Source organism: Glycine soja, chromosome 6, assembly GCF_004193775.1.
Source record: "Glycine soja cultivar W05 chromosome 6, ASM419377v2, whole genome shotgun sequence".
Classification (NCBI taxonomy): Eukaryota; Viridiplantae; Streptophyta; class Magnoliopsida; order Fabales; family Fabaceae; genus Glycine; species Glycine soja.
Window position 1 is genome coordinate 18,112,808 of NC_041007.1, and position 25,853 is coordinate 18,138,660.

General features: G+C 32.6%; 1 protein-coding gene across 2 annotated transcripts; it reads right to left on the reverse strand.

Annotated features, from left to right (window-relative positions):
• Positions 1 to 16,424: 16,424 nt before the first annotated feature.
• LOC114416586 (transcription factor PIF7-like) lies at positions 16,425 to 22,560 on the reverse strand. 2 transcript variants are annotated; one of them, XM_028381507.1, is made up of 6 exons: positions 22,221 to 22,556; positions 20,235 to 20,706; positions 18,766 to 18,870; positions 18,557 to 18,622; positions 17,630 to 18,058; positions 16,425 to 16,981 (listed from the first exon to the last, which is right to left on the reverse strand). In XM_028381507.1, exons 1-6 carry the CDS (start codon positions 22,235 to 22,237, stop codon positions 16,862 to 16,864), a joined length of 1,209 nt encoding a protein of 402 aa, XP_028237308.1. In that variant the 5' UTR covers positions 22,238 to 22,556; the 3' UTR covers positions 16,425 to 16,861. The 2 variants fall into 2 exon arrangements, with proteins under 2 accessions (XP_028237308.1, XP_028237309.1); XM_028381508.1 differs by having other exon boundaries at positions 16,864 to 17,025; positions 22,221 to 22,560.
• Between the last annotated feature and the right edge of the window lie 3,293 nt (positions 22,561 to 25,853).

Here is a 25,853-nt window from a genome sequence, read left to right on the forward strand (position 1 = left end):
GAGGAAGTCAAACCTGAAAAGACAACTAGGGCAATTTTCCTGAGAAAAAGTCTTGTAACTTTATCTGTGGAACCTACTATGGCTTATGATTTCATGCACGACTTTATTAGACGATAGAGATTGTGTATTTGTTTATGATTCTTTATAGCACTTAGTTCATTCTCGTGTAAGTAGGACCTAATTAATTATACGCATTCAATCAATCGAACAGAAATCGAATTAATTTGGTTTGTTAATTAAATGAATTGAACCTAACTATATTAATCAAATTATATAATGTAATTTAATCCCATCATTTGAATAAGTTCTTAGCTTTGAAATTGATCCAAATCACATGGCAATTGTCAGGATTAAACTTGAATGGCCACTTTTAATGCAAGGAAAATTGGCTTTGAAGATTTTTTTTTAAAAAAAGGAATTTGGCTTTGAAGATGAAACTGGCTTCATAATAGCTATAGTTGATCATAACATTCTTTTCGGGCCGAGCAAAGGTGATAATGGCATTCGACACGAGGGAAGAAAAATTCACTCATCGCAAAAGAAAGTTTGTCGAGAAAAAATAATATTGGGATTATCTTCGTTCTTTTTTTTTTATTTTGTGCATTTTCGCGATCGTTTTATAATCTTTACTTAAAAGAAGCTAAAATGTTAATATAGACATGTAATTGGTGGTCAGAATAAGAGATGACAAGATATAATGACAGTTAGAATAAGACGACAGAATATGAGCATAATAAATTTTTAATCATGTTCAATATTTAGTGTGCATCATATACAAACCAAATAGTGATATGATATAATATAAACTATATTCAAATGATAAATACATATATTTTTTCTAAAACTTAACTCTTAATTATGAACATTGTAAAATTTATATAATTTTAACTCAATTATACAAAATAATATTTTATTTATGTAGTTAATTTTTAAAATTATAAAAGAAATATACAATTTTAAAATTATATTTATTATTCAAATAATTTTTAAAAAATATTTTGGATGATAATTATTAACTTTTAATAGACTTAAATATTTTAAAATTATAGGTCCTTGATTAATGACAGATTTTTGTTTTAGGTCTCTAATAAAAAAATTTCATACATTATATCTCTGATATATTAAAATTCTTATTTTAAATTTTTGTTATCAATTAAGTGATGATATAATATTATCTAAATCGTTTATTATACTATAAAAAATCATTCACAAGATGTTATGTGATCATTCAATATGTTATGTTAAGAATTCTAAAAGAAAGATATTTAAAAGAAAGACCAATCATTTAAAGGATCTCAAATTGTGTGTTTATTCACAAGGTGAACTCATTTCTTAATTTAGGGATTGTAGGTTTTGAGAGTGGATTTCTCTCTAGGGATGTTGTAGAAGGGTTCTACAAGTGTTTATTCTTGGAGGTATTTCAAGAAACTTTTAGAAAGGCTTCAAGAAGTGTCTTGATTGTTTTGTGTTTATATTCTTATAAATTATTAGTTGAAATCTTAACAAGGTTTATTAGGTATTGGATATAGGTTATGGCAGTGGTGACTAAATTAGTATGAACTTTTTTTGTCTTTTCTTTCTCTAGTCCTTTAACTCTTTGAAAAGGGCTAAAATTACAAAATCAGGCAAGAGTATAATCCAGGTATTTTTCTCCCTTATATATATTTATCTAACATTCTTAAATACACACGAGAAGCAGCTTACAAATGTGTCATACCGTACAAATATATCATGTCTTCATTTAGAAGGTTTAACGCAGAACATTTGTTTCATGAATAATTTTTTATAGTCTTTAAGAATATTTTTTATCAGGAATATATTACAAGAAAATGTTATTTCCAAATATTATTAAAAAAATGTGTTTGATTAACTACTAAAATTAATTGAAAATACTTTTATATTCTTATGAATAATTAAAATATGTGTTTGGTTGAATTATTTTTCTTGAAAATATATATTATAATTATTAAAATATTTTTATTACGTTAAATATATTTTTTTACTTAACGTAACCAATGTGCAAAAGCCTCACAATTTCTATCTCTCTGCATAAATGTTAAACAAGTATTAATTCTATCTAACAGTATACATATAATATAACCCTCTAGCAATGTATTAATTATTTTACTATTTCATAATAAACACCTCATAATTTTTTTCATCCTAAATTTTTTTAGACTAAACAAATTATCAATAAAACAAACTTCTTCATATTGTGCGTTGCACTATTGTCTTATCTCATCAAATAATAATATTTATGTCTTATGCATATTATTTTTGCTACACGCACATGATGACACTTATTTTTGTGTCACTCATAAATTAGTATCAAATGAATGTAAGTCAATTGACAAAGGCAGATGAATTTATGAAGAAGGATTAATCTCATAGTGAATTCAAAGGACCTAAACTATTGAGAATACTTTGAGATATTATTGGAAAGTTTAAAGTCTTAATTACAGTGATACTAAAAAAATCAAAATCAAACTTATGGATATTATTTCAATAAATTATTTTAAATTTTATATACATGTGGTAAAAAAAGTTTTATTCTTATGAAAATTCATCTATAATAAAATGAGATTGTCTAATTTACCCCCAAATAAATTGGGTTGAACAACCCATGCAGTTCTTTTCTTTTTTTAAGAGATGCAGATGCAATTCTCTTAAGTATTTTAATATTATTAATTGCAAGTATTAATTGTACCAATCAAATATGATGAAATGTATAATCCATTTCTACTTGCTGTAAGTTAGAGAAACCCCCCTTATAAAATAAAATAAAAGATTAGAGAAACCCCCATAAAATATTAAAAAAAAAATTTAAAAATATCTATGCACACTGTAGAACAGAAAGTTAACAAATAAACTTATAATATACTGTTAAAACTTTATAAATTAATAATGTTAGGACCAGAGAAATTTATTAATTTAAAGAGTTATTAATTTATCGATAAATTAATAATTATTAATTTAAAGAGTTTTTAAGTAATTATACTGTACATATCAAACAAAAAGGCAAATTAGTCTATGTCTCTTAAAATTATGTTGCAGCTAGCAAACCTTGGGACAAGGTAAATTAGTAATTACTGTGTTCATATGCATTGGAAATCAATAATAACTTTTGAAGTACAGTAAATGTAACCAAGAAGAACAAATGTGTTCAATGTATTCTTAAGCAAGTTTGACATATATAAATTACATGAATGTGTGTGTTAGAGTATTCAAACCATATCTCACAAGATGGCTTCTTGTCTAAAAGGTGTTGCAAAATCAACTATGTCAGATACGTAAGGATCTAATGAAAAATTATTATCTTATTATTTTATCGAGTTTTTTTAATTTTTTTACATTGATCTAAGTCGGTACCGGACAAATTTATTATTTTAGAGAATTTATTAATTTACCGAGTATTATTTTAAAGAGTTTCTACTTATGGATTGGGTAAGATGTAATTAAATAACTGTCTGAAAAACTTTACAGAGTGTCTATGCATAATTATTTTTCAAGAGAAAAATAACATCTGTGGTATCGCACGTTTTTTCTTCTTCTATCTTGTGGGCTCGGCAAAGCCTGGAGAAAAATCATACTCGCTTGTTTTTTTTCCTGCCATATTTCTCTTGGAGCTTAGTTGAAAAGCCCTACAAGGCCCAAATTAGGAAATCGCGTGCCATCCACCCATTGTGGGGCCCCATGTCTTGTATTTAATAGTGTCAATCAATCAACCACACAGAGAAAGGGATATGCTAGGTGCACCCAGCATTATTGCTGGTGCACCCAGCAATTTATTGAAAGGTCAAGTTTGCCCTTCATTAAAAATTTTTAAAACACTTCCTCTTTTCTCCCGGATTCACTTTCTGCTTCTGCTTTTGTTTCTTTTCTTTCCTCTTCCGGGAGCATTCTCTTCCACCGCGAGCCCAGCTGCTGCTTCTTTCGCTTGGACGCCATTGCCGTTCGAGGTAAGTTTCGTTAACCTTCCATTTGGTTTTATTATGCACTGTGTAGTTGTAGCATTAGGCTAGGTTAAAAGAACCTTAGGTTAGCAGAACCATAGGGTAGAAGACGAGAGCAGGAGGTGCCGGAAAAAATGGGGAAAGGGGGCTGACGGCGAGGCTTCCGGAAGACCCGTTATGGGTTCTTCCGGAACTTCCGGAAGAACATTTTCCGGAAACTTTCCGGAAGAAGTGTTCTTCCGAAAGAAACCAAACGTTTTCCGGAAGAACCCTTATTCCGGAAACTTTCCGGAAGAAGGGTTCTTCCGGAAACGTTTGGGATTTCCGGAAGAAGTGTTCTTCCGGAATTATTCCGGAAGAACGCTTCTTCCGGAAAGTGGTTTTTTTTTCTTTTTTTTTTTAAACAAAAATTATTTTTGTTTTTTTTAAATGAATTATTATATTTCTGTTGATTATTTTGTTTTATAGATTTTATGAAAAATGAGGTTTGGGTTTTTGATGTCATGTTTTTTTTATAATTTACATTGTGTATTTTTATTAAATTTTAATTTGTAAATTATTTTTTTTTTATAAAAGTGGTTGTGTTTGTTTTTGTTTATTGTTGATTTTTTTAAATTAGTGTTTTTTTTTTTAAAAATGAAGTTGTCTATTTTTATAATTAAAGTTGTGTGTTTTGGAAGTTTTATAAAAATACTATTTTTTTTTAAATTAATTAGTTTTTTTTATTATAAATGAAGTATTTTATTTTCTAAAAAAATTGTGGATGTTTACTAAATAATTTTTTTTACATTAGTTGTTTAATTTTTTAAAAAAAATTAAGTTGTGGATGTTTAGTAATGAATTATTTTTATATTAGTTGTGTTTTTTTTTATAAATGAAGTTGTTTAATTTTTTTTTTAAAATTAACTTGTGGATGTTTACTAAGTAATTTAGTTGTGTTTTTTTAAGTAATAAAGTTTCTTATTTTTTTTTAAATTAAGAGTTGGATGTTTACTAATTAATTTGTTTTACATTAGTTGTGTTTTTTTTATAAATGATGTTGTTTAATTTTTTTTTAAAATTAAGTTGTGGATGTTTAGTAATGAATTATTTTTATATTAGTTGTGTTTTTTTTATAAATGAAGTTGTTTATTTTTTTAAAAAAAAATTAACTTGTGGATGTTTACTAAATAATTTAGTTGTGTTTTTTTAATGAAGTTGTTTAATTTTGTTTTTAAAATTAAGTTGTGGATGTTTATTAATAAATTTTTTTTACATTAGTAGTGTTTTTTTTATAAATGAAATTTAATTTTTTTTTAAAAAATTATGTTGTGTATGTTTTAAAATAATTTGATTTAAGTTAGTCTTATTTGTTTATAAATAAAGTTGTTTTTTTTATAAAGAAAATTGTGTATATTTTGACCGAAAAAAATACGTGTTCGACATGATTTGCAGATCATGGCCAGAACACGAGGTTTAGGTCGTGCAATAGGTAGAGTTGTAGGCAGAGATAGACCTGCTGATGAGGATGCTGCTGATGTTCCTGAGAGGCATAGGCCTACTGCCTCAGCCCGTAGGCTACGCGTTCATCAGATGACTGCGGAGGGACGTGATATGGCTGAGGACGTCGCTGACATAACTGATGATGTCCCTGAGCAGCCTACGGAGGCACCTGAGATGCGTGTGGACGCACAGGGTGCTGATAGTGGTGAGGGGTCAGATGGTGATGATGCTGCAGAGGGATTCCCTGGTGGTCCACGAGACCCGTCAGTGCTCACATCATTTGCCGAGCATGTTGCACATGCCGTGTGGAGTGAACAGGTATTTTAATTTGTTAATTATTTGTCATTGTTTATTTATTTGTTTAAGATTAATTTTTTTAAATAATTGTATAATTTGTACTTCAAATCAGGAACGTCCTGATTTGAAGTTAGTGTCACATGGGAGGAAGGTGACACTGATTGGGAGGCCAGTGCCTGAGATTGAAGGCCTGGTGGCTGTCACAGGATTAAGTCCACTGATAGATTGTTCAGTTATTATTGGCGATCCTGGACTTATATCCGCATTTGTGGAGAGGTGGCACAGTGAGACTAGCACCTTCCACCTTCCTGTAGGAGAGCTGACGATCACATTGGATGATGTGTCGTCAATCCTACATTTGCCCATCACTGGCGCCTTGCACAGTTTCCACGCCCTTTCTACGGAGGAGGCCAAATTCTTGCTTACGAAGTTGCTGGAAGTGTCTGCGGAGGAGGCCAGAGCGGAGACAGCACTCACACGTGGAGCATATGTACGATTAGGGTGGGTTCGAGACATATATGAGGCCAGATGTCAGGCCCGACGGTGGATTGTCGCTGCTCGCGCTTATCTACTGCACCTTGTCGGTTGCACTCTTTTTGCTAATAAGAGTGCAACATACGTGCATGTGGTCCACCTTGACGCTTTCCGGGACCTCGCTCATAGTGGTGGTTACGCTTGGGGGGTTGCGGTGCTAGTTCATATGTATGACCAGTTAGATGAGGCTTGTAGGACCACCACCCGACAGCTTGCGGGGTACTTGACGCTACTTCAGGTAAATTTTGTGTTTATTAATATGTTAGGTTCGATTATGATTTAAACATGTTTTTATGTTATGTTAACCTCAATTATTGAGTAGTGCTGGATCTATGAGCACTTCCCTAGTGTGCACCAGTGCGTGACTGACGATACATACCAGGAGACGTCCCCACGTGCTTCCCGGTGGTTGACGTCGAAGGCGCACATGAAGGGCATCACAGGAGCACCCTACAGGGCACGTTGTGATGGTTTGACCGTCACAGATGTGTCCTGGTTGCCGTACACGAAGCATCAGGGTGTTAGGGCGTTTCAGGAGATTTCATCGTTCCAGGGTCAGCTCAGATGGGGTCCTATGATCGTCACAGTTCGACCGGAGAGGGTGGTACGCCAGTTCGGTTACATCCAGAGCATCCCTCTACCGCCTGTTAGTGCACGATTGTCACACGATAAGATAGATGACAGGTGGATGGAGTTTGCGGATCACTTACTACCTGCGGGTCAGCTTTGTCTAGTGCCTGTGCAGGTATCTGCGGATTACATTGAGTGGTTTTTCCGCATATCTCACCCTTTCATGACACCGACCCAGGCAGCTGACCAGCAGAGGGATGCACCAACTGCAGACCCTGAGGACTACATACAGCCGCCCAGCCCCCAGGTTCCAGTGGCATTTGACCCCCCTCCACATGTGGTAAGATTATTTGCGCGTTTAATGTTTTATGAGTTGTTGTTTATTTTGAATTTCATAATAAATGTTTTTAATGATTTTGACAGGATGATTACGAGGGATATGAGGCGATTGCACAGAGGTTGGAGCGTGTGCTCAACCTTAGGATAGTCACTGCAGGCATAGAGTTATATGACATTCTGCAGGACTGTCTGACGATCGCGAGAGGGGGACCCAGTGCTGACGGGACGGTCAGGGCTCGTCAGAGACGTCGCACGGACCATTGATCATTGTATTTATTTTGTTGTGTTGTAGTTGACATGAATATTTATAATTATTACAGTTTTTGTTTAATATAGTTGACGTGTTTTGCACAGTTTATTATTTTATAATATAGTTTGTTATTCCGATTGTTTGTGGTCCTTAAGCGAAGTTTACGGTTCTTTTAAATTTATTTTTAAAAAAAGGGAACCTAGAATCATGAGTTTTGTTTGTAAGAATTACATAAAAAATAAAAGTTTTTAAAATGATTAATAATTTATAAGTGAACCCTTTTTCCTTTGTTTGTAAGAATTACATAAATGAACCCTTTTTCCATGTTTGTAAGAATTACATAAAAAACATAAGTTTTTAGAATCATGAGTTTTGTTTGTAAGAATTACATAAATGAACCCTTTTTCCATGTTCAAGTACCCATGTTTGGGATTTTTTTGTGTGGGTGTGCCAGTGCCCTGAGACAATGGAGGACGGCCATTTCTCATGTTTGGACGTCAAAGAACCCAAAAAAAATAGTCCCGTTCCCCGGTTCCGTCAACTAACACGTCAAAACAAAGCCTCAAAATCCAAAAAAGTAGGAAATGAACCCTTTTTCCATGTTCAAGTACCCATGTTTAGGATTTTTTTGCGTGGGTGTGCCAGTGCCCTGAGACAATGGAGGGCGGCCATTTCTCATGTTTGGACGTCAAAGAACCCAAAAACAATAGTCCCGTTCCCCGGTTCCGTCAACTAACACGTCAAAACAAAGCCTCAAAATCCAAAAAAGTAGGAAATGAACCCTTTTTCCATGTTCAAGTACCCATGTTTGGGATTTTTTTGCGTGGGTGTGCCAATGCCCTGAGACAATGGAGGGCGGCCATTTCTCATGTTTGGACGTCAAAGAACCCAAAAAGAATAGTCCCGTTCCCCGGTTCCATCAACTAACACGTCAAAACAAAGCCTCAAAATCCAAAAAAGTAGGAAATCAACCCTTTTTCCATGTTCAAGTACCCATGTTTGGGATTTTTTGGGTGGGTGTGCCAGTGCCCTGAGACAATGGAGGGCGGCCATTTCTCATGTTTGGACGTCAAAGAACCCAAAAAAAATAGTCCCGTTCCCCGGTTCCATCAACTAACACGTCAAAACAAAGCCTCAAAATCAAAAAAAGTAGGAAATCAACCCTTTTTCCATGTTCAAGTACCCATGTTTGGGATTTTTTTGCGTGGGTGTGCCAGTGCCCGGAGACAATGGAGGGCGGCCATTTCTCATGTTTGGACGTCAAAGAACTCAAAAAATTTGTTTTGTGAACGCGCATCCAACAAATTTGTTCTGCGGTGGCATGTTCCATTTCCCGTTGTAATACAGGATCGCGTCATGAATACGAGGCATAGTGCGTTCAAGTAAGTTTATTATTCCATCTGCTGTTCTTCCAACGGTGCATAATAACTCAATCGGACCAACAAAAGAAAATTGATCATTACACATTAACATTGTGTTGACATCGTCATCATTTATCAATTTCATACACTCAAAGCGAATTTGGTTACCTGTATCGGTGAATGGCTTCCGGTAGTGAATTTCATCCAAAAATTGTTTGTCGGATAGCTGAAGGGTATTGTGTATTCTGGTTTTTAGGCTTGCAAAATCACACCTATTTGGTACTCGAATGGGCACCGGAGTTGAAGTTTGGAAGTAAACCCCAGTATCATTGTGAATAATCGATCCATTTGGATAAATGAAAGCCAACCTTGAGTTGACAATCGTCTGACTGCTAGTTTCTCCTAGAAATGCCATAGTTTGTGTATCAGTTGGGAGATTATTTGAAAGCAAGATAATGTGTGATTTAGTAGCCTAGTCTGCCATATATATAGATGGTTGTGACCGAGCCTTTGTTTAACTTTGTTTACATAAAAATAGACACGCGTAAATGTGTAGTCAAGTCAGCCAATGTGTTGTCGCTAATGTGTAGTCAAGTCAGCCAATGTGTTGTCGAACGACTGCTAGTTTCAATATGTGTACTAAAGTCAGCCAATGTGTTGTCGCGCTCAAACTGTAATACGCATGCATGTCATTATGTGTTGTCAATTATGACAATGATGTATGCTGCACGCGTAAATGATTTTTGTTGGACCAACAATTTCCTTGCTTAACCAAACGAGTACTTGATAATATTAATTGGTTAGTAACGGGTTACAACAAATTATATCACATAATGAATACAATTACATAAACAATGCATGTTTAGTCTTCATTTAGGTCTACATAGTGTGTTTTGAATGACATCAAGCTTGTGTATTGCTGCATTCTACTAATATATGGAATTGCCCACTGCTTTGCCTGAGAATAACAATTGCTTGACCACAACAGCGCTGGAGGCAGCAACAGACAATGGTCTTTCAAATAAACCTGTTGTACATGAACAAACATTATATCATGCGCTGACCGTGCCAAATGAACCAGCGAAGTCATTGCATAATTGTTACACTAACTATATTCAATGTACCTGAACAAAATGATTTCCAAACACGTGACCGACACATATGATGCGGTGGCCAGAAGATCAGGTGGTGGTTGACTTCTAAGAGGGAAAAATGTCATGCTTTGTTGTTGGGACAACGATACAAGGATTACGTTATACCGTGAAGCAATCACATATCCCATGTCTGTTATATCCATCCACTTGTCCACACTAACCTGAATGAACCAAACATACACATGTAAGTAATTTAAACATTGTTATTAAAAAAAATTAACCTAAAAACATACCTTTGAAAAGCCATCAACAAGTAGGGACAACTTTAATTGTTCAAATCTCTCTGTGCCACCGAAGAGGTTCATGTACTCATGCGACCACCTCCCAAGTTCTTTAAGCAATTCATTACGCACTAACGGCCACGAATCTTCCCCCATACCTAATAAAGCGGCAATGGACCGATATCCACAGTTACCGTCCGCTTTCACATCCACAACGTCACGAATGAAACCTTGAAAGAATGACGCAAATTGATCCAACATCGGGATGATCCTTGTTGGCTGACGCGGTTGAGAACATGATGCACTTCGTTTCACTGGAGAGTTGCTGCTTTGAACAGAATGAAAAGCATCAACATACTCCCAGTAAGACGGATCACGCTTTGTGGATGTTTGACTTCTTTTCATCGGTTTCTTCGGTGCACCTTTAGTGTTCACCTTTGACGGAGGAGGGCACATAGAGTTATGATCAGGGTATGCAATTTCTTGAAGTTTACTCTTCAGAGTTACTTTGCCAGCCACATCAAGTTCATCAAACCTTTTAGATATGACCTCTATTTCTTCCTTGATGGTGACTTCCGTCTCACATAACCCTTGGTCTGAAAAGCAAAGTCTCCTCCAAAAAAGATGGACTGACTCCAATGGGATGCTGCCAGCAGTATACCTAGAAAGCTCACATGCACAAGGAAGCCCGTGCGTGCTTCTCATCACACAACCACAAGAAGAGAGATTGTTGCCGAGATAACGTAGACGGTCAATCTCAGAAGCAATCTGATTTAAAGCATCCCTCGAAACCATCCCAAGAAGCCTCTTGTATAAGGTTTTTTTATATACATGGTCAACCACATGCGTACTGGTTTCAAAGGATGCTTTAATTTCGACGTGTTGCAGCGTGATCATGTTGTTCATGGCATCCCAAACACTACATAGGTCTCCAACGCTATTTTGTAGTACTCTTTTGAGAGCCCAATGAGCTGATTCAACCCTACATTTAAAATACACAACAAACATGAAAATATACAACAATTAAATACCATTTAATACTAATCGTTACTAACAAATAAAATCAGTTGTTAATACCTGTTTGTTGTTGTGTTGCCTAGGTGCATGACCTTATTCGTCCATGCTGTAATAAATTTTTCCTTGTGGGGGATAATCCATGTGTCGTTAACATAGTCAACGAACATCGGCCAAGGCGAACAAGCAACTTGAAACTTTTGATGTGACTCATGGAACTCGTATTCGGACGGACAATCAACCAAAGTACCCCAGCTATCCATTACATAGTCCCACGCATTTTTTTCCCCGATTAAAGATTTGCACTTCGCCTTCACATTCTTATCGATATGAAACCTGCACAACAAATTAGTAGACTCGGGAAACACAGTTTTCACTGCATTTATCAGTGCTAGGTCTCTCTCAGTGACAATAACAAGAGGGAGGCGATCGTGTCTTAAAAATAGGCCTCGAAATCGTTCCAAAGCCCATACAATATTATTAACACGCTCAGCCTCCAGATATGCAAACCCCGCAGAGAATGTCATCGCCGTTGGTGTCACTCCAACAAAGTCAAGTAGTGGGAGTCTGTACCTGTTTGTTTTGTAGGTACTGTCTACAAAAAAACACCAGATGACATGCATTGCATAACTTTACTGCATCTGGGTGACACCAAAACAGATCACGCACCACAACTTCATCCTTCAATCTATGCCAATGAATGTATTGATCACGTTCGAGAAGCTTCATCAGATGCTGCATTTCGGTATCAGCTCCTCTTATTGAAGAACGATATGCACTTCTTGCATTGTAAATTTGCTTTATCGTGGTGTAACTGTCGGCATTGTGTTCCTTCAACGTTAGCAAGATGTTTTTCGGTTTCACCATCGACTTTGTCATATCAGCAATAATTTTCTTTTCTTCCTTAGTCAATCGCCCGGCGTATGGATGTCCAACTAAGGACTTCGCCAATTCATGATTATGAATCCCACAAATCAACTTCACCATCCAACCTTCCCCTCCATGCACTGGTTTCCCACGAAGCCTGAAGGGACAACCACATTTCCTACTCCCGGTGTCTTTTCTAACGAATTCTTTATTTCTACACTTGTACGTACCACTCCTTTCACACCCAATTAACACAAATGAACTTCTTCCCCTGCTACCGGTCTCTGTGTCAGATCTCATAATCACTGCAACAAATCCATTTTCATGGGCAACTGTTCGAGCCCATTGCAAAACATCATCTCGAGTAACGAATACCTACAACGCAACCCTAACATATTAATTTTCATACAAACCATCAATTCAACCAATGACTCAAATTATCTATGATTACCTGAGATGTATTAAAAGCATTTGAACAATCGACATGTGGTTCATTCACTCCACATTCTTCTTGATTATCATAATCATAATCCATATGAACTTCTTGTGACATCGCAAAGTCATACCTCCATTGATTTTCGTCCATCTTAAGGACATATGCATCATACACAAGTACATTCAAATTATCATATAACCACATCCAAAAATTTACTACACCTTAAATAACAAACATATTAATAGCACATATGCATCATACACGACTATATTAAAATTATCATATAACCACATCAATAAATTGACTACTTATTAACTAACAACTAATACAAATATATTCTAAATTTATAACTACATTATTTACTTAAACTAAACTTATCACTATAATAAACAACTAATAAAACATTTTTGTATCATTATACATTTAAGTTACCTAAATCATTTAATATTATACCATTATACCTAATTAAATCAATAATCCACAACATATATAAAACAGAAATAAAAAAAATTATAAAACAGAAATATATATATATATATACCATTATAAAACAAAAAAATTATTAAATGAATTTTATTGTTATAAATTTTAATGTCCACAATATATACCATTATACCTAATTAAACAAATAATCCATTAATCCATTATTAACTAACAGAAATATATATATATATATATATATATATATATATATAAATTATAAAACAGAAATAAAAAAAAATGCTAATAATTTAACATTCCGGATTTCCGGAAGCACTTCTTCCGGAATAGGCCTCAGTAACTTCCGGAAGAAGGTCTTCCGGAAGTTACCCATTCCGGAAGAAGTGCTTCCGGAAGTGTTTTCCGGAAGAACTTCTTCCGGAATAGGCCTCAGTGCCTAAAATTTCTTCCGGATACACTTTTTTTTTACTGTTTTTCTTCTCTAAAAACTAGCCGGAAAAGAAAAAAAAATACCCATAAAAGCGTACCTCCGACAAAATAGGAAGAACAGCCACTAACAAAACTTCAAATACCGAACACGGGACCACCGAATCTCCAAATACTTCACGGGACCACCAATGGAAACTGCAAAAGGGACCACCGAAAGAACAGCAAGCAACCGGAAGAAACAAAGCAGAGAAGAAAGCGAAAGGCAGTAAAAAGAAGCGAAGAAAGCGAAAGCGCAGTAGAAAGAAGCGTGTACGCGTTAATTTAAAGAAAATTACACAAGGGCAAAATCGTCATTACATACGCATTAAATATTATTTTATTTTTACTTATTATTATAAAATGAAAATTCTTATTTCGTTACATACGTTCACTAATTATTTAATTATTTATATATAATAATATTAATTATTTTATAATTTAGTTTATCCATTAAAAGTAAATTATATTATCAAATAAATTTTTTTTAAAAAAAAGTTAACTTCCGGAAGAAGGTTCTTCCGGAAACTTCTGGAAGAAGGTTCTTTCGAAAACTTCCGGATGACGTTCTTCCGGAAGTAGTTTGTGGGTACTTCCGGAATTCACAAATTCTTCTTCCGGAAGATGTTTTTTTCCGGAAACTTTCCGGAAAACCTTTTTCCGAAAAGTTTCCGAAAATACTTCTTCCGGAAGAAGAATTATTGAAGGGCAATTTTGCCACTTCACTGTTTGCTGGGTGCCCCAGCATGCACCCAGCAATAATGCTGGGTGCACGTAGCAACTCCCACATAGAAAACATGATCTGGGTTGTTATTGTGGGGATTCACTCTAATTGAATGTGATTCAAAGCATAGTAGAGAAGGACGAGTAAGCTGAGTCACACTCATTAAAGTGGACATTCTCAATATCAACATGCACCAGTACCAATCCAGCCAGTGTGACAAAATGGTCCACGATTTTGCAGTTGAAAACACAGCCACAATCACAGCCTTCATCATCTATCTTCTAGTTAGCATGTCCTCATCCTTGTCATGACTCATACACACATATATAATAGTTCAAATATATTTTCATCTTCATGAAGTGCAAAGTTCGGACGTCCAAAATTGCAACATCGTATTTTACATAGATTCTATACATAACTGATACAAAATAGTCACATTTTCCATTAATTATATGTATAAATATTACATTTACATAAATTATATGAATAACAAATATAAAAAGTCATCATCATAGACCAGCTAAAAAAACAAAAATTTTAAAAGGATAAAAAATATATTAATCTGTTATAATTTTTTTTTCAGGATTATTTTTTATTTTATTTTTATTTATAGGAAAAACACATTTTTATAACTAGCTAGTTTTATTTGATATATATATATATATATATATATATATATATATCTAACTTGGCACACCAGTTGTTGTGCTTTAATAGGAACATGCACGAAATATTTGTGGTGGTCCTGTAATTACTTGTTGTTGGGATATGAGCCTATGACCATTCTATTTCTAAAAATGTGGTGCACCTTTGTGGGATCAAGATTCAGTTGATCAATAGTCAAACCCATTTAATGCAGAGATAGATGGGGAAGACAATGCAGTACAATGACGTATCCTTGGTTGGAATGATCTTATACATATGTCCCCTTACCATTGGCCGTGGAAAAAATAAACAACCTTTCATTTTAAGTGTGATTGGACACTAATAAATGCCATTATACAGAGTGTTATTATATATATATATATATATATAATCCTTCCTAAACATTTATTTATTTGAGAAAAAACTAATTAAAAACGAAAAATTAAATAATTTTATATAAATTAAAATTAACTTATACATAAATTAATATGTAAAGATTCTCCTATATTAATTTCTTCAATTTTTATTTTTAAATTATGCATAAATAAATTTTATTTTATTAAGAAATTTATTTCATTTTTCTCTTAATTTTTATATTTATAAGTGCTTATTGAAAATTCTATTAAAATATCACTTTTTTTAACTTATCAAACTATATTTTTAATCTTTACAAATTGAGAAACATTTGTTTTTATTCTTTAAAAATATTTTTTTTATTTTTCATTTATGAAAATGTACCAAACATGGTTCTTGTAATTTACAAAGCAATTATATTTGTTGATCGTTCATTTATGAAAATAAAAATCACAAGCATTGTCATATTTTATTAATGAGAGTTAAAAGAAGATAATTTATTTTAAAGGATTAAAAATTGAAATTGTTTAATTTTTAAAGACATTTAACTCTATTATTTTTAAGCTTATAGTCTATTAAATTTGGATAATTCTTTTATTCCTAAAATAAAATTCTTATTTGCCCCTCAATTTTTTAAAATGTTACTTTTAGTCTCTCTATGTTTATTACAATCATGAGTCATAATTTGTGATGATTTTTCATCACATGAATTTAGTTTTTTAATTAAACTTATGTAAAAACAATTTATTGCAGTTCAAAATCGATAGAATATGTAAGGGAAAAAAAACATAAAAACATGGAATTCCAAGAAATCACAATTCCACAAATTTGTGGTAGTTATTTATTTATTTGACATATTCTTACTGTTTGAACCGGTCACAAATTAACAAAAGAAACATAAGAAAGACAATAAGTGAGACGAGTTAAGGGGAATCATAATGATAATTAACTTTTTCTTGGTGAGTTAAGGAGTATCAGGCTGAGGAAAAAAGAAGGGTGCAGAGGATTTGTGTGGTAGAATGATATGGATAATTAACTTTTTTTATTTTTAGGCTTAAATAATTTCTTGATTTGGTTTCGGTACCTAATATTTATTTTTGTTTAATTTTGATGCTTGAAAAAAAATATTTTCTAAAAAAGAGTATCTATTGTGAAAATAAATTAATTGTTGAATTTTTTTAAATTAGATAAATTTGATAATGTGACACTTCGTTAATTATATCTTCAATTAATAAAAATTCACTAATGGGTAATAAAATTAAACATAAAAATATGCAAGGTACTAAAAATTAAAAAGTAAGTATCAAAATTAACTCCTATTTTAAATGTACCAAAAGTTATTTAAACCTAAAATGTAAATATACAAATTTTCCTTCCCTCACCCATGAACTTCAGGATTTAAGTCTTGTGCAAGATTTATTCCTTGGGATCTTTGTTTTGTAAATTAAATAAAATAAAGAGGAAAATAAACTGTAAGGACTACAATTTGTAATGGATAATTATTTATCTCTGCATTGCGTGGCGAACTCAAATGTACTGTAATTTACATTACACCGTTGATTAATTTCTAGTAGTATGTTTGAATTTTCCTAGAGAGAGAGAGCCAATGGTTTGAACAAGAGTTTAGCTTTTATTCAAATCACCCCAATCAAAATTAATCCAAACTTTTGCCTGCGCTGAATAACTCCACTTGATCCATTTTGTCCCTTATCCATAATGTGCTTCTTCTGTCACAAGTGCTGTTCTTTTTATTCTCAACGGCCTTGCTCATGGTGTGGTTGGGGCATGCTGCTGCTCAGGGCCTGATGATTGTTTTGACTTATCTGTTGTTGATAAAGTGCTGCCATGTTGCTGAGGATATCCATGTTAATTGGCTGCACCATTATGTTCTTTGTTAGTCCTTAATGACTAGGAGAAACTGTGTCAAACAAAGAGGCACAAAATTCAAAGGCTTTAACTTTGGTAGCTTTATTATAACTTTTTTTTTAATCTTATTATGGAGTAAGTCCATAAGTAAAAGGGCATCAGATATACCTTTTTAAAATACTTTAATTTCAATTATTTGAAAAACAAGCATACATAAAGTATTTCAATATTTAAAATATAATAAATCTATAAAATAACAAATTTGTTATTATAAATTTGTTTTAGATATATGTTAACAAGTAGTGCCTTTAAGATTTTAGTTAAGAAAATAAAACTATTTTCAATAGAATATATAAAATATTTCTTAAATATTTATTTTAACTTTAAACTATTACCTAATCTTATACTACTGTTATATCATTAAAAGAATTTGAACTCCAACATAATTGTCATCATGGTCAACTTCTTTAAATGATGCAGTAACATGATTGTATGCTAATAATGCTAAACAAGTTACCATGAAAAGAAAATCAAAATTCAAATTAGAAAGAAATGAAAAAAGAGTGCTTTCAAAACTTGTCAAAGTGATTATATCATGTGACCAATTAATAGTTAAATACCATTCTCTAACTAACATGCATTGTGAGATCACATACTTGGGTGAGACCAGCAGCACTATATGGATGAGGCAAATGAATTGAGGCAATGGAGGCTGAGGATGCAGGTAATTGTTGGGGCTTTGGAGGTGCTTGGATCATGGAAGGTGGCATCATGAAGGAAGGGGCAACAAACACAGGGGCAGTGGCAGGTGGTGGAGCACAAACTGTAGTTGTTGTTGGTTGAATGAATTGGGGGAGTGACCTAATTGGGCCACCTGCTGTTTGAGCTGCTGCTGCCATGTTCATGCCCATTCCCATGCCAAGCCCAGCAACACCCATTCTTGCTAGCATTGACATCTGAAGCTGCTGTTGCATGGCCAAAGGCACCATCATTTGGGGCATGCTTGTCATGTTCATCATTTGGATCTGTGCTTGCAGTTGCTTTAAGTAGTTTATCACCTCATCTAACATTGAAGCTTTATCTGTCTGCAATTTTGCCAAGTAATCCACCAATGGAATAATTAGTCTATAGAACTGATTTGTTGCATTTAATTTTGGACTAAAAACTACTTTTCATAAAATTTATATTAGTCCAGTATTTTGACTTTAATCAATTTATAACTTCAGAAGCAGTAGTTTTCTTTGATTTTCACCACGAGGATGGACGAAAACCACTATTTTTTTTGTAAAGTTTAGAGACCGAATTAACTAAAATTAAAGTTTAGGATTAAAATAAGTTTTACATAAGTACAGGACCTGAACATACCATCACTTCTTTTTATTCTTTTGAAATATTGCTCCTTGAAAAAAAGGAAGTATTTTTTTATCAACAAAATAATTGGTTAAACCAAGTACTTATTTGAAAGTAAACTGGTGAAGTAAATCAATATCATATGGAATTTTAAAAGAATCTAAGACTATCGCATTTTAGAGATAAATTAAATTTGAAAGAAATAGCCTAATAGAGTTGATCATTGTTCTCACCTTATTTGCATTAGGCACCAACCTCTGCAAGGCTTTCATCTTCTGATTAATTCTATCTCTTCTTTTCTGTACCCAAAAAAAATGAAAACTAAATTGCTAGTATATATTAGTAAATTTAAACAAATTAAACAGAACCAGTTTTTTTTTCTCAATTTGCAGATGTTTGGTTAAGGATTATTAGCCAGTAACAATAGTGCTTTAGTAATAACCCGCTCAGACTGGTTATGAATGGCAGCAGTTCGACTTCTTCTTTTTGAGTTGCTTTGGCCTACTTCTGCTTTGCTGTCTCTGTCATCTTGGTTGTCTCGAATTTCCTGTACATTAAGATTTAAACATACATTGTCACGATCTCCGTCTTAATCATCAATTAGGCCACTAAATGTTCAACTGATTATAGACTTCCAACAATTTTTTTAGTCAGGTTCTTATGAACAATACAGGAAATAAATAAAAAACAATGTCGTATTATAATATAAAAGCTAAAATATTTTTTTTTATCATCGTTAATATAAAAATATTTAAAATCCATTTCTGTAAAATTCTTAATACATTTTTCTTGTTTAAAATAGATAATTTAATTTTTTGGTCCAAATGTAACTTTGGGTAAATCCTTACATATAATGATAGACTTTTTATATTGATATATATAATCGATGTAAATGTAATATTTTTTATATTAATCATGTATGTAATCTTAGATGTAAAAAAATCTTACACATAAATTTGAATGTTTAAATCTTAAATCAAACAAAAAAAATAACATTTTAAATATTTTCATATTTATAATAACGAAACCTAATATAAATAGATATCATCAACCGCTTATCCTAAAGTTCAAGTTTAGGTTATGGCATATATATGAATACTTTTTTGTTTTAATAACATCTCTAACACTAAAATCTACTACATAATAAAATCTATAGCCTGTCTGGTTTCGTGTTACTTAAGAAAATACGTACTCACATCTCCTTCCCACATTAACGGAAACTGTATAGATTAACTTATAATTTTTACGCTTTTTATCCACGTTTTGAGGTTTCGATGTAGAATCAAACTCACTTATATAAATTAATAGAAAACCAATTTAGCTTTTTAAAAGTAAACAAAGGTAATATAACTATATAAGTATTCTCACCTGTTGATAGTAAAAATATAAAATCAACAAATCTTATTTTAACAAATTCATAATTTTTTCCTTATATTATTAATAATAATATGAAATATCTATTGATAGTTAATTTTTATTAGTGAATTGACTTACCACTTTCATTAGAGTCTCTCATTTTAACCTTATCTTTATCATTTATGGTACTTGAATTTAAAATATTTTTTTAAAAAAATAAAATAAATTTCACTGAAACAAATGAGATGTAGATATTCATGTTTTATCATATATATATGCACATAATATTGATGACTTATTTTTTTTAATTAGAGATTGTTTATTTTACCCTTTAAAGTGAGTTGTTCACTTTATAAAATCTGGATGCAGAAAAAAATATATAGAATATGCAAGAATCTAAACTTTTTTTTTTTACTGCATTGCAAGAATCTCTAACCTACTATACATAAAGAAAATTATAACACAACTTAATGTATTGTGCCATTAATAACATAAAAACTAAAAAGAAACATGCATGCATATAGCAATAAGTAAATAAAATTTGAGTATCTTTACCGATCCACAGTGACAAGCAGAATCTTCCTCCATAGTCTTTAAGCTACGACCAGACTGATCAAGAGAGACCCATGTCATCATGGTTGTATCATTGTCCCTACAAAAGGTAGCACCAGCACTAGCACAACCACTAAGGATGTCACATTCTTCCAACATGCTGTTGTTAGCATTGGACCATGTTCTTTTCCTCGTCGAGGATAGCACACCTTGAACCTCACCACCATAATAGGGTGCACCAATGGAGTTGTTGTTTTTACTATTACTAGTAGGGGCATGGCCTTCTTCCCTAGTGAATTTTGACGGTTGATAACGTTGGAACGTGGCATGTTGAACGATAGACTCCAATGTGTCGTGGGCCCCACTTGATATGGGCTTTTCCTGAGTAGGGTTAGTAGGTTGAAGCCCACCAAGCCCATGGATGGATAGCTGGCCATTCTCCCATATCAGCTCTGAAATCCGGTCATAATTAGACCTGAAATTCCAAGTATACGTGGATGATGGAATTAGCACTTGCTAGTTGCAACTGTTGGTACGGTTAGTCTAATAATTGATGATTTAATACATTGTATAATAGCATATTAATGTCAAACTTGTATATGGGGGCATTAATGACAACGTATGATTAGAAACAAAGAGTAGGTAAGAGCATATATGAGATTTTTTTTTTCTTTTTTAAGATACAATCACTAAATAACTAAATAAACACACACACAATTATTCCCAAATTTTAAATTCAAGATTCTCTCATTTTTCACGAATAATTACCATTTTTTTGTAACAATTTTATTAGTGGAAGTATTTATTGATTTTTTCGATGACTATTTTTTTTTTTTTGGAAAAATCAAGTTGTTTATCACTTTTAATAAAATATCTCTTTCAGTCGTTTATTTTTCATTCACTAGGTTCTTAAAGGATTGAAGTTTAATTTCAGTCTAACCAACAACCTATTGATTAAATAATAATCATTTGACATCTCTTTAGACTTTAGTATATACTATAGTAACTACACATGATAACTAAGAGAGAGAGAAAAAAAAGATTATGAAATGATGGATATGAAGAAAGAAAAAAAGAGATGTCGAAGTGAAAAGATTATGATTGATTATTATTTTCAATCAATGTATCGGGCATGCTTACAAAATGAAATAAGTAGGTTCAGAAAGTTGTTAAAATTGAACTAAGTTTGTGACATAAACGAAAAAATGAAAGCATGATTTCATCCACTTTGTGTTTGAGAAGCAAAGAATAAAGAGCAGGAGAATGTCTTACGCTTTTTCCCTGTATATAAATTGTTACCTAGAAAAGAATAACTTGGAGGAGTGAACACAATACAAAGTGAATATATATATATATATATATATATATATATATATATATATATATATATATATATATATATATATCATTTATGTCGAGAGAGAAAGACACGTACATATATGCTTAGGTAGAGAGAAAAAATGGCCTAAAATCATATATTGCTGTACTCAAAATGGCCTGGATGTGACAGCTAGAATTCATCGGGGAAAATAGGTAAGAAATTACTGCATCACCGAATCAAGGAACTCATACAAAGTATATATGCCGTACATATAATTAACTTCCATGAAGCTAATTAATTAGTACATGACCAGCATGAACAAAAGGAGATATCATTGTTTACATTAAAAAGAAGAAGAAGAAGTAGAAAAAGTACCTTATTAGAAAGGAAATGGTTTTGTTTCAAAAGGGAAATAGGAAAACTAGCTAGGTCAACACATGTAGAAACTAACCTAACCAATTTGTGGACATAAAATTATGATTTTTCAATGAATTATGCATGCTTGCCTGTTGTGAAACAACCAAATGGTGAATATATATTTCGTTGAAATGATAAAAAAAGAAGAAACCAAAAAATTAATCAAATTAAAAGGTACTCTATATATGAAGCGTAGGAGCCATTGAACATAAAGAGAAAAAAGGTAAAGAAACAAAAGAAAGAAACCATACATGGAGACAGGAAACATATTAATTACTACAGTCTCTCTCTCTTTCCCTCTGATGGTTGTGCACGTGAGAGGATCTGTTGTTCTAGCCTCTTCCACTTCCACTAGTTCTTGTTTTTGTTGTAGTTGTTGTTTCAGATTCCAGTAGAACTTATATGCTTTAGGCACTATATGTACTTATTAAAACTAAAACTCATGACTCATATATGATGACACCTCCCATTCTTTCTCTCTCACGGTCATACTCATATCACCTGTATGTATGCAAATGCAATGAAGATTGAACAACACACTGCCTTGAGTTGGGATTTTCCTTATATATTTTATTCCTTAAAAAATCATTTGGTCTCTATTTGTCCCGTTGAGCTGAAAGAGATTTCTCACAGAACATGTGGTGGCTAAAAGGACTTGAGAAGGAATCGGATATGCTTCATTGGCTCCATCTATAAATACAATTATATACTCATTCATTCATTAAAAAAATATTTTCTTTTAGTTTAAGAAAAAAATAAAGATAAAATGTAATTTCTTTCCTTCTATAATAATTAATTATACAATCAATGTAAAAAATTATTTTTAATCAATGTAAAAAAATGTATAACAATACATGTTCGATACACATTAGGATACTAAATATAAATACATCTTCCAATAAAAATTCAACATTAATTCATTAGGTTATGAGAAGCTAATTCTTTCCACCGGCTAGACCTAACCCGTTGATGTACATTTATATACGTCTAAGAGAATGTTTATCATTATCTTTTCAATTTATTTTCTTATCATTGTTTCGTTCTTAAATATTTTACACAATATTTCTCGTAAATAAGAGCGAAATAAATAAATAGGTCATATTAAAAGATTAAAATAATCTTTCAATTTTACTATTCGTTTCTAACTTTTAACACATTTCGATATAACCTTTTATAAAAATATTTTATTTATTATTTTTTAAGTAACACAATGATTAACAAATATTTTTTTCTCAAAAAAAAAACTTTTACGAAAATTATATAAAAACAAAGTAGGGTTATTAATTATTTGTGCCCCACAGAAACCAAAAATCTTGTCATGTAACAAATTCTTAAATACTTAAATCTTGTCCCTCTCTCTTTCATGCAATTCACCGCGAATTATTGGTTTCATTTGACACGGGCACCGTGCGATAAACTGTAAACTATCTCAAATTTATTTTACAAACTTAAATATATTTTTAGTAATTTAAATTTGAGTGTATTTCGTCTTGGATGACCCTCTAGAGAAGCCGACTTACTTGTAAATATATATGTCACCAGATTCATTGCTTCGAAGGTGACAAGACCACCCTAGATGACTTCTAGAGAAATTGATTGACCCATAAGCATTTATGTGACAAGGTTCAATACTTTGAGGATTATGAACCATTGAGAATTCTTAATTATGAGTATATTTTAGAGGTTAAATTATAAAAGAATTTATAATTTTTCTCTTTTAATTTTTTTTTTGAACAAATAATTATTAAATTAACATCATTTAAATTTTTGTACAAAGAATATTAAAATTAATAGATTTAGAAAGCTTAGTGAGTAAAATGAAACCTAGAAAAGCAGGAATAATTAAGAAAATCAGAGTTAATTGAGAAAAACAGGACTAATTAAGAAAATGAGACTTATTAAGAAAACCAAGATAATTGAGGAAAATATCGCTAATTGAGGAAAACAAAGATAATTAAGGAAATAATACTAATTAAGAAAAACATAATTAATTAAGGAAAGTAAAGGTGGACTTAGTACATGAAGTTCACTAATATGCACCTATAAAAGAAGAAGAAAGAAGAAGGAAAAAACACATAGAAATTCTAAGAGAATACAATTTCATATAGAAGACAAATGCTAGAAGAATGAGAAACAAGCATCGGAAGTCATTACTTCCCTCAATTCCCTTTCTTATCTTTTTCCCCCTTTACTAAATATATCCCCCTCCTGTAATTGTAAAGTCTCCCTTACAATGAGAGGCTAAACTTTCTTTGTTGGGAACTTGACAATCAACTACTCTTAATGTAATTTATCTTCCTATCTATTTGTGAATATTACATTTGCATTATTTTTTCATGTGCTTAATATTATTGCTTGTGGTTTGATCACCCATTTGCATGGTAAGTTTTAGGGGTAGCATTGAGAAACTTTATTATCTAATAGAACTAGGAAAAAAGATAAACTTTATTAGTAGATGCATGTGTAAATTGGAATAATTATAAACAGAGAAAAATCATTAACATTACATCATAGAGTAGCTTTGGTAGGCTAAGTTCGCAACATTCTCATCTTCTAAATTTCCTTCTACAATAATATTGGATTTTCTCATTTTTCATGTCTTAATTAATTCATGTTTAATTCTTTTTCTTGTTTGATTTAATTTTTTGTCAATTTAATTTATTGTTTTCTACTACCTTTTCCAAAAAAATTCTTAATTAAATATTAATTTACCTAAGTATAAACAAAGTTCCTATGGATACGATACTCGAACTTCCATTTTAACTTTACTACTTGGGATGCATTAGTGTACTTGCCAATCCATCAACAAGTTTTTGGCGTCGTAGTGTTTTGGATACGACACGATACGATACGCGGTAGTGTTTTTCTTTCTTGTATGCGAGGAAACAATCTAGTTCCATTGGATCTAAAGATTGAAGCAACGTGTAGAAGAAACAACACTACAAGAAGCAAGAGAGAACAACAAGAGAATCAAGAACCATCATCCTTTATATCATCTTTGTCTTTTCCACATCCCACCTTTGAAGAACACATCATGGCAGAAGACCAGCCACGGAGGATCACCTTGGAGGATTACTCTAGTACCTCTACACCTCAATATTTCACAAGCATAGTCCAGCCTGAAGTTCAAGCTGCTAACATCCTTTATCCATATTCTCTCATCCAGTTGATTCAAGGCAATCTCTTTCATGGTCTACCCAATGAAGATCTGTATGTCCACCTTGCTACATACATAGAGATTTGAAACACAGTGAAAATAGTTGGAGTTCCTGAAAATGTCATATGTCTCAACCTATTCTCCTTCTTCGTGGCTAGTGAAGAAAAAAGATGGAGATCTCTTCATTCCACCAATTCTCTTATGAATCACTGAGTGAAGCTCTTGATCGCTTCCATGGTTTACTCCAAAAGACTCTCACCCATAGGTTTAGTGAACTGGTTCAACTCAATATCTTCATTGATGGCTTACGACCCCATTTAAAGCAGTTACTTGATGTCTTCTTTGGTGGGAAGATCAAACTAAAGACACTTGATGAAGCTATGGAGTTAATTGAAAATATGGCAGCCAGTGACCATGTTATCTTTCATGATCAAGCCTACACACCTACAAAGAAGAGTCTTCTCAAGCTCACATCACAAGACGTATTACTAGCCCAGAACAAGCTCCTAGCCAAGCAACTAAAGGCCCTCACAGAGACGTTGAGCAAGCTTCCTCAACAGTTGTAGGCAGTGCAACCTGCCCATTCTTCAAGCATGCACATTGAGGGATGCAACATTTATGGTGGGGCCCATGATTCAAGCATGGCATGGTCCAAGATGATATATCCAAAGAAGTCAACTATATGACCAATCCACACCATCAAGGGTTTCCATCAAGGAAGACCTCC

Bases quoted from the DNA above. Each gene is read 5' to 3' on its own strand.
- LOC114416586 (XM_028381507.1), bottom strand. The intron at 18,871-20,234 runs GTAAAGATACTC...CTTAATGTACAG, and splicing joins CTGCTTGTCACTGTGGATCG to GAAATTCGAGACAACCAAGA. The intron at 18,059-18,556 runs GTGAGAACAATG...GCAAAATTGCAG, and splicing joins TGGTGCCTAATGCAAATAAG to ACAGATAAAGCTTCAATGTT.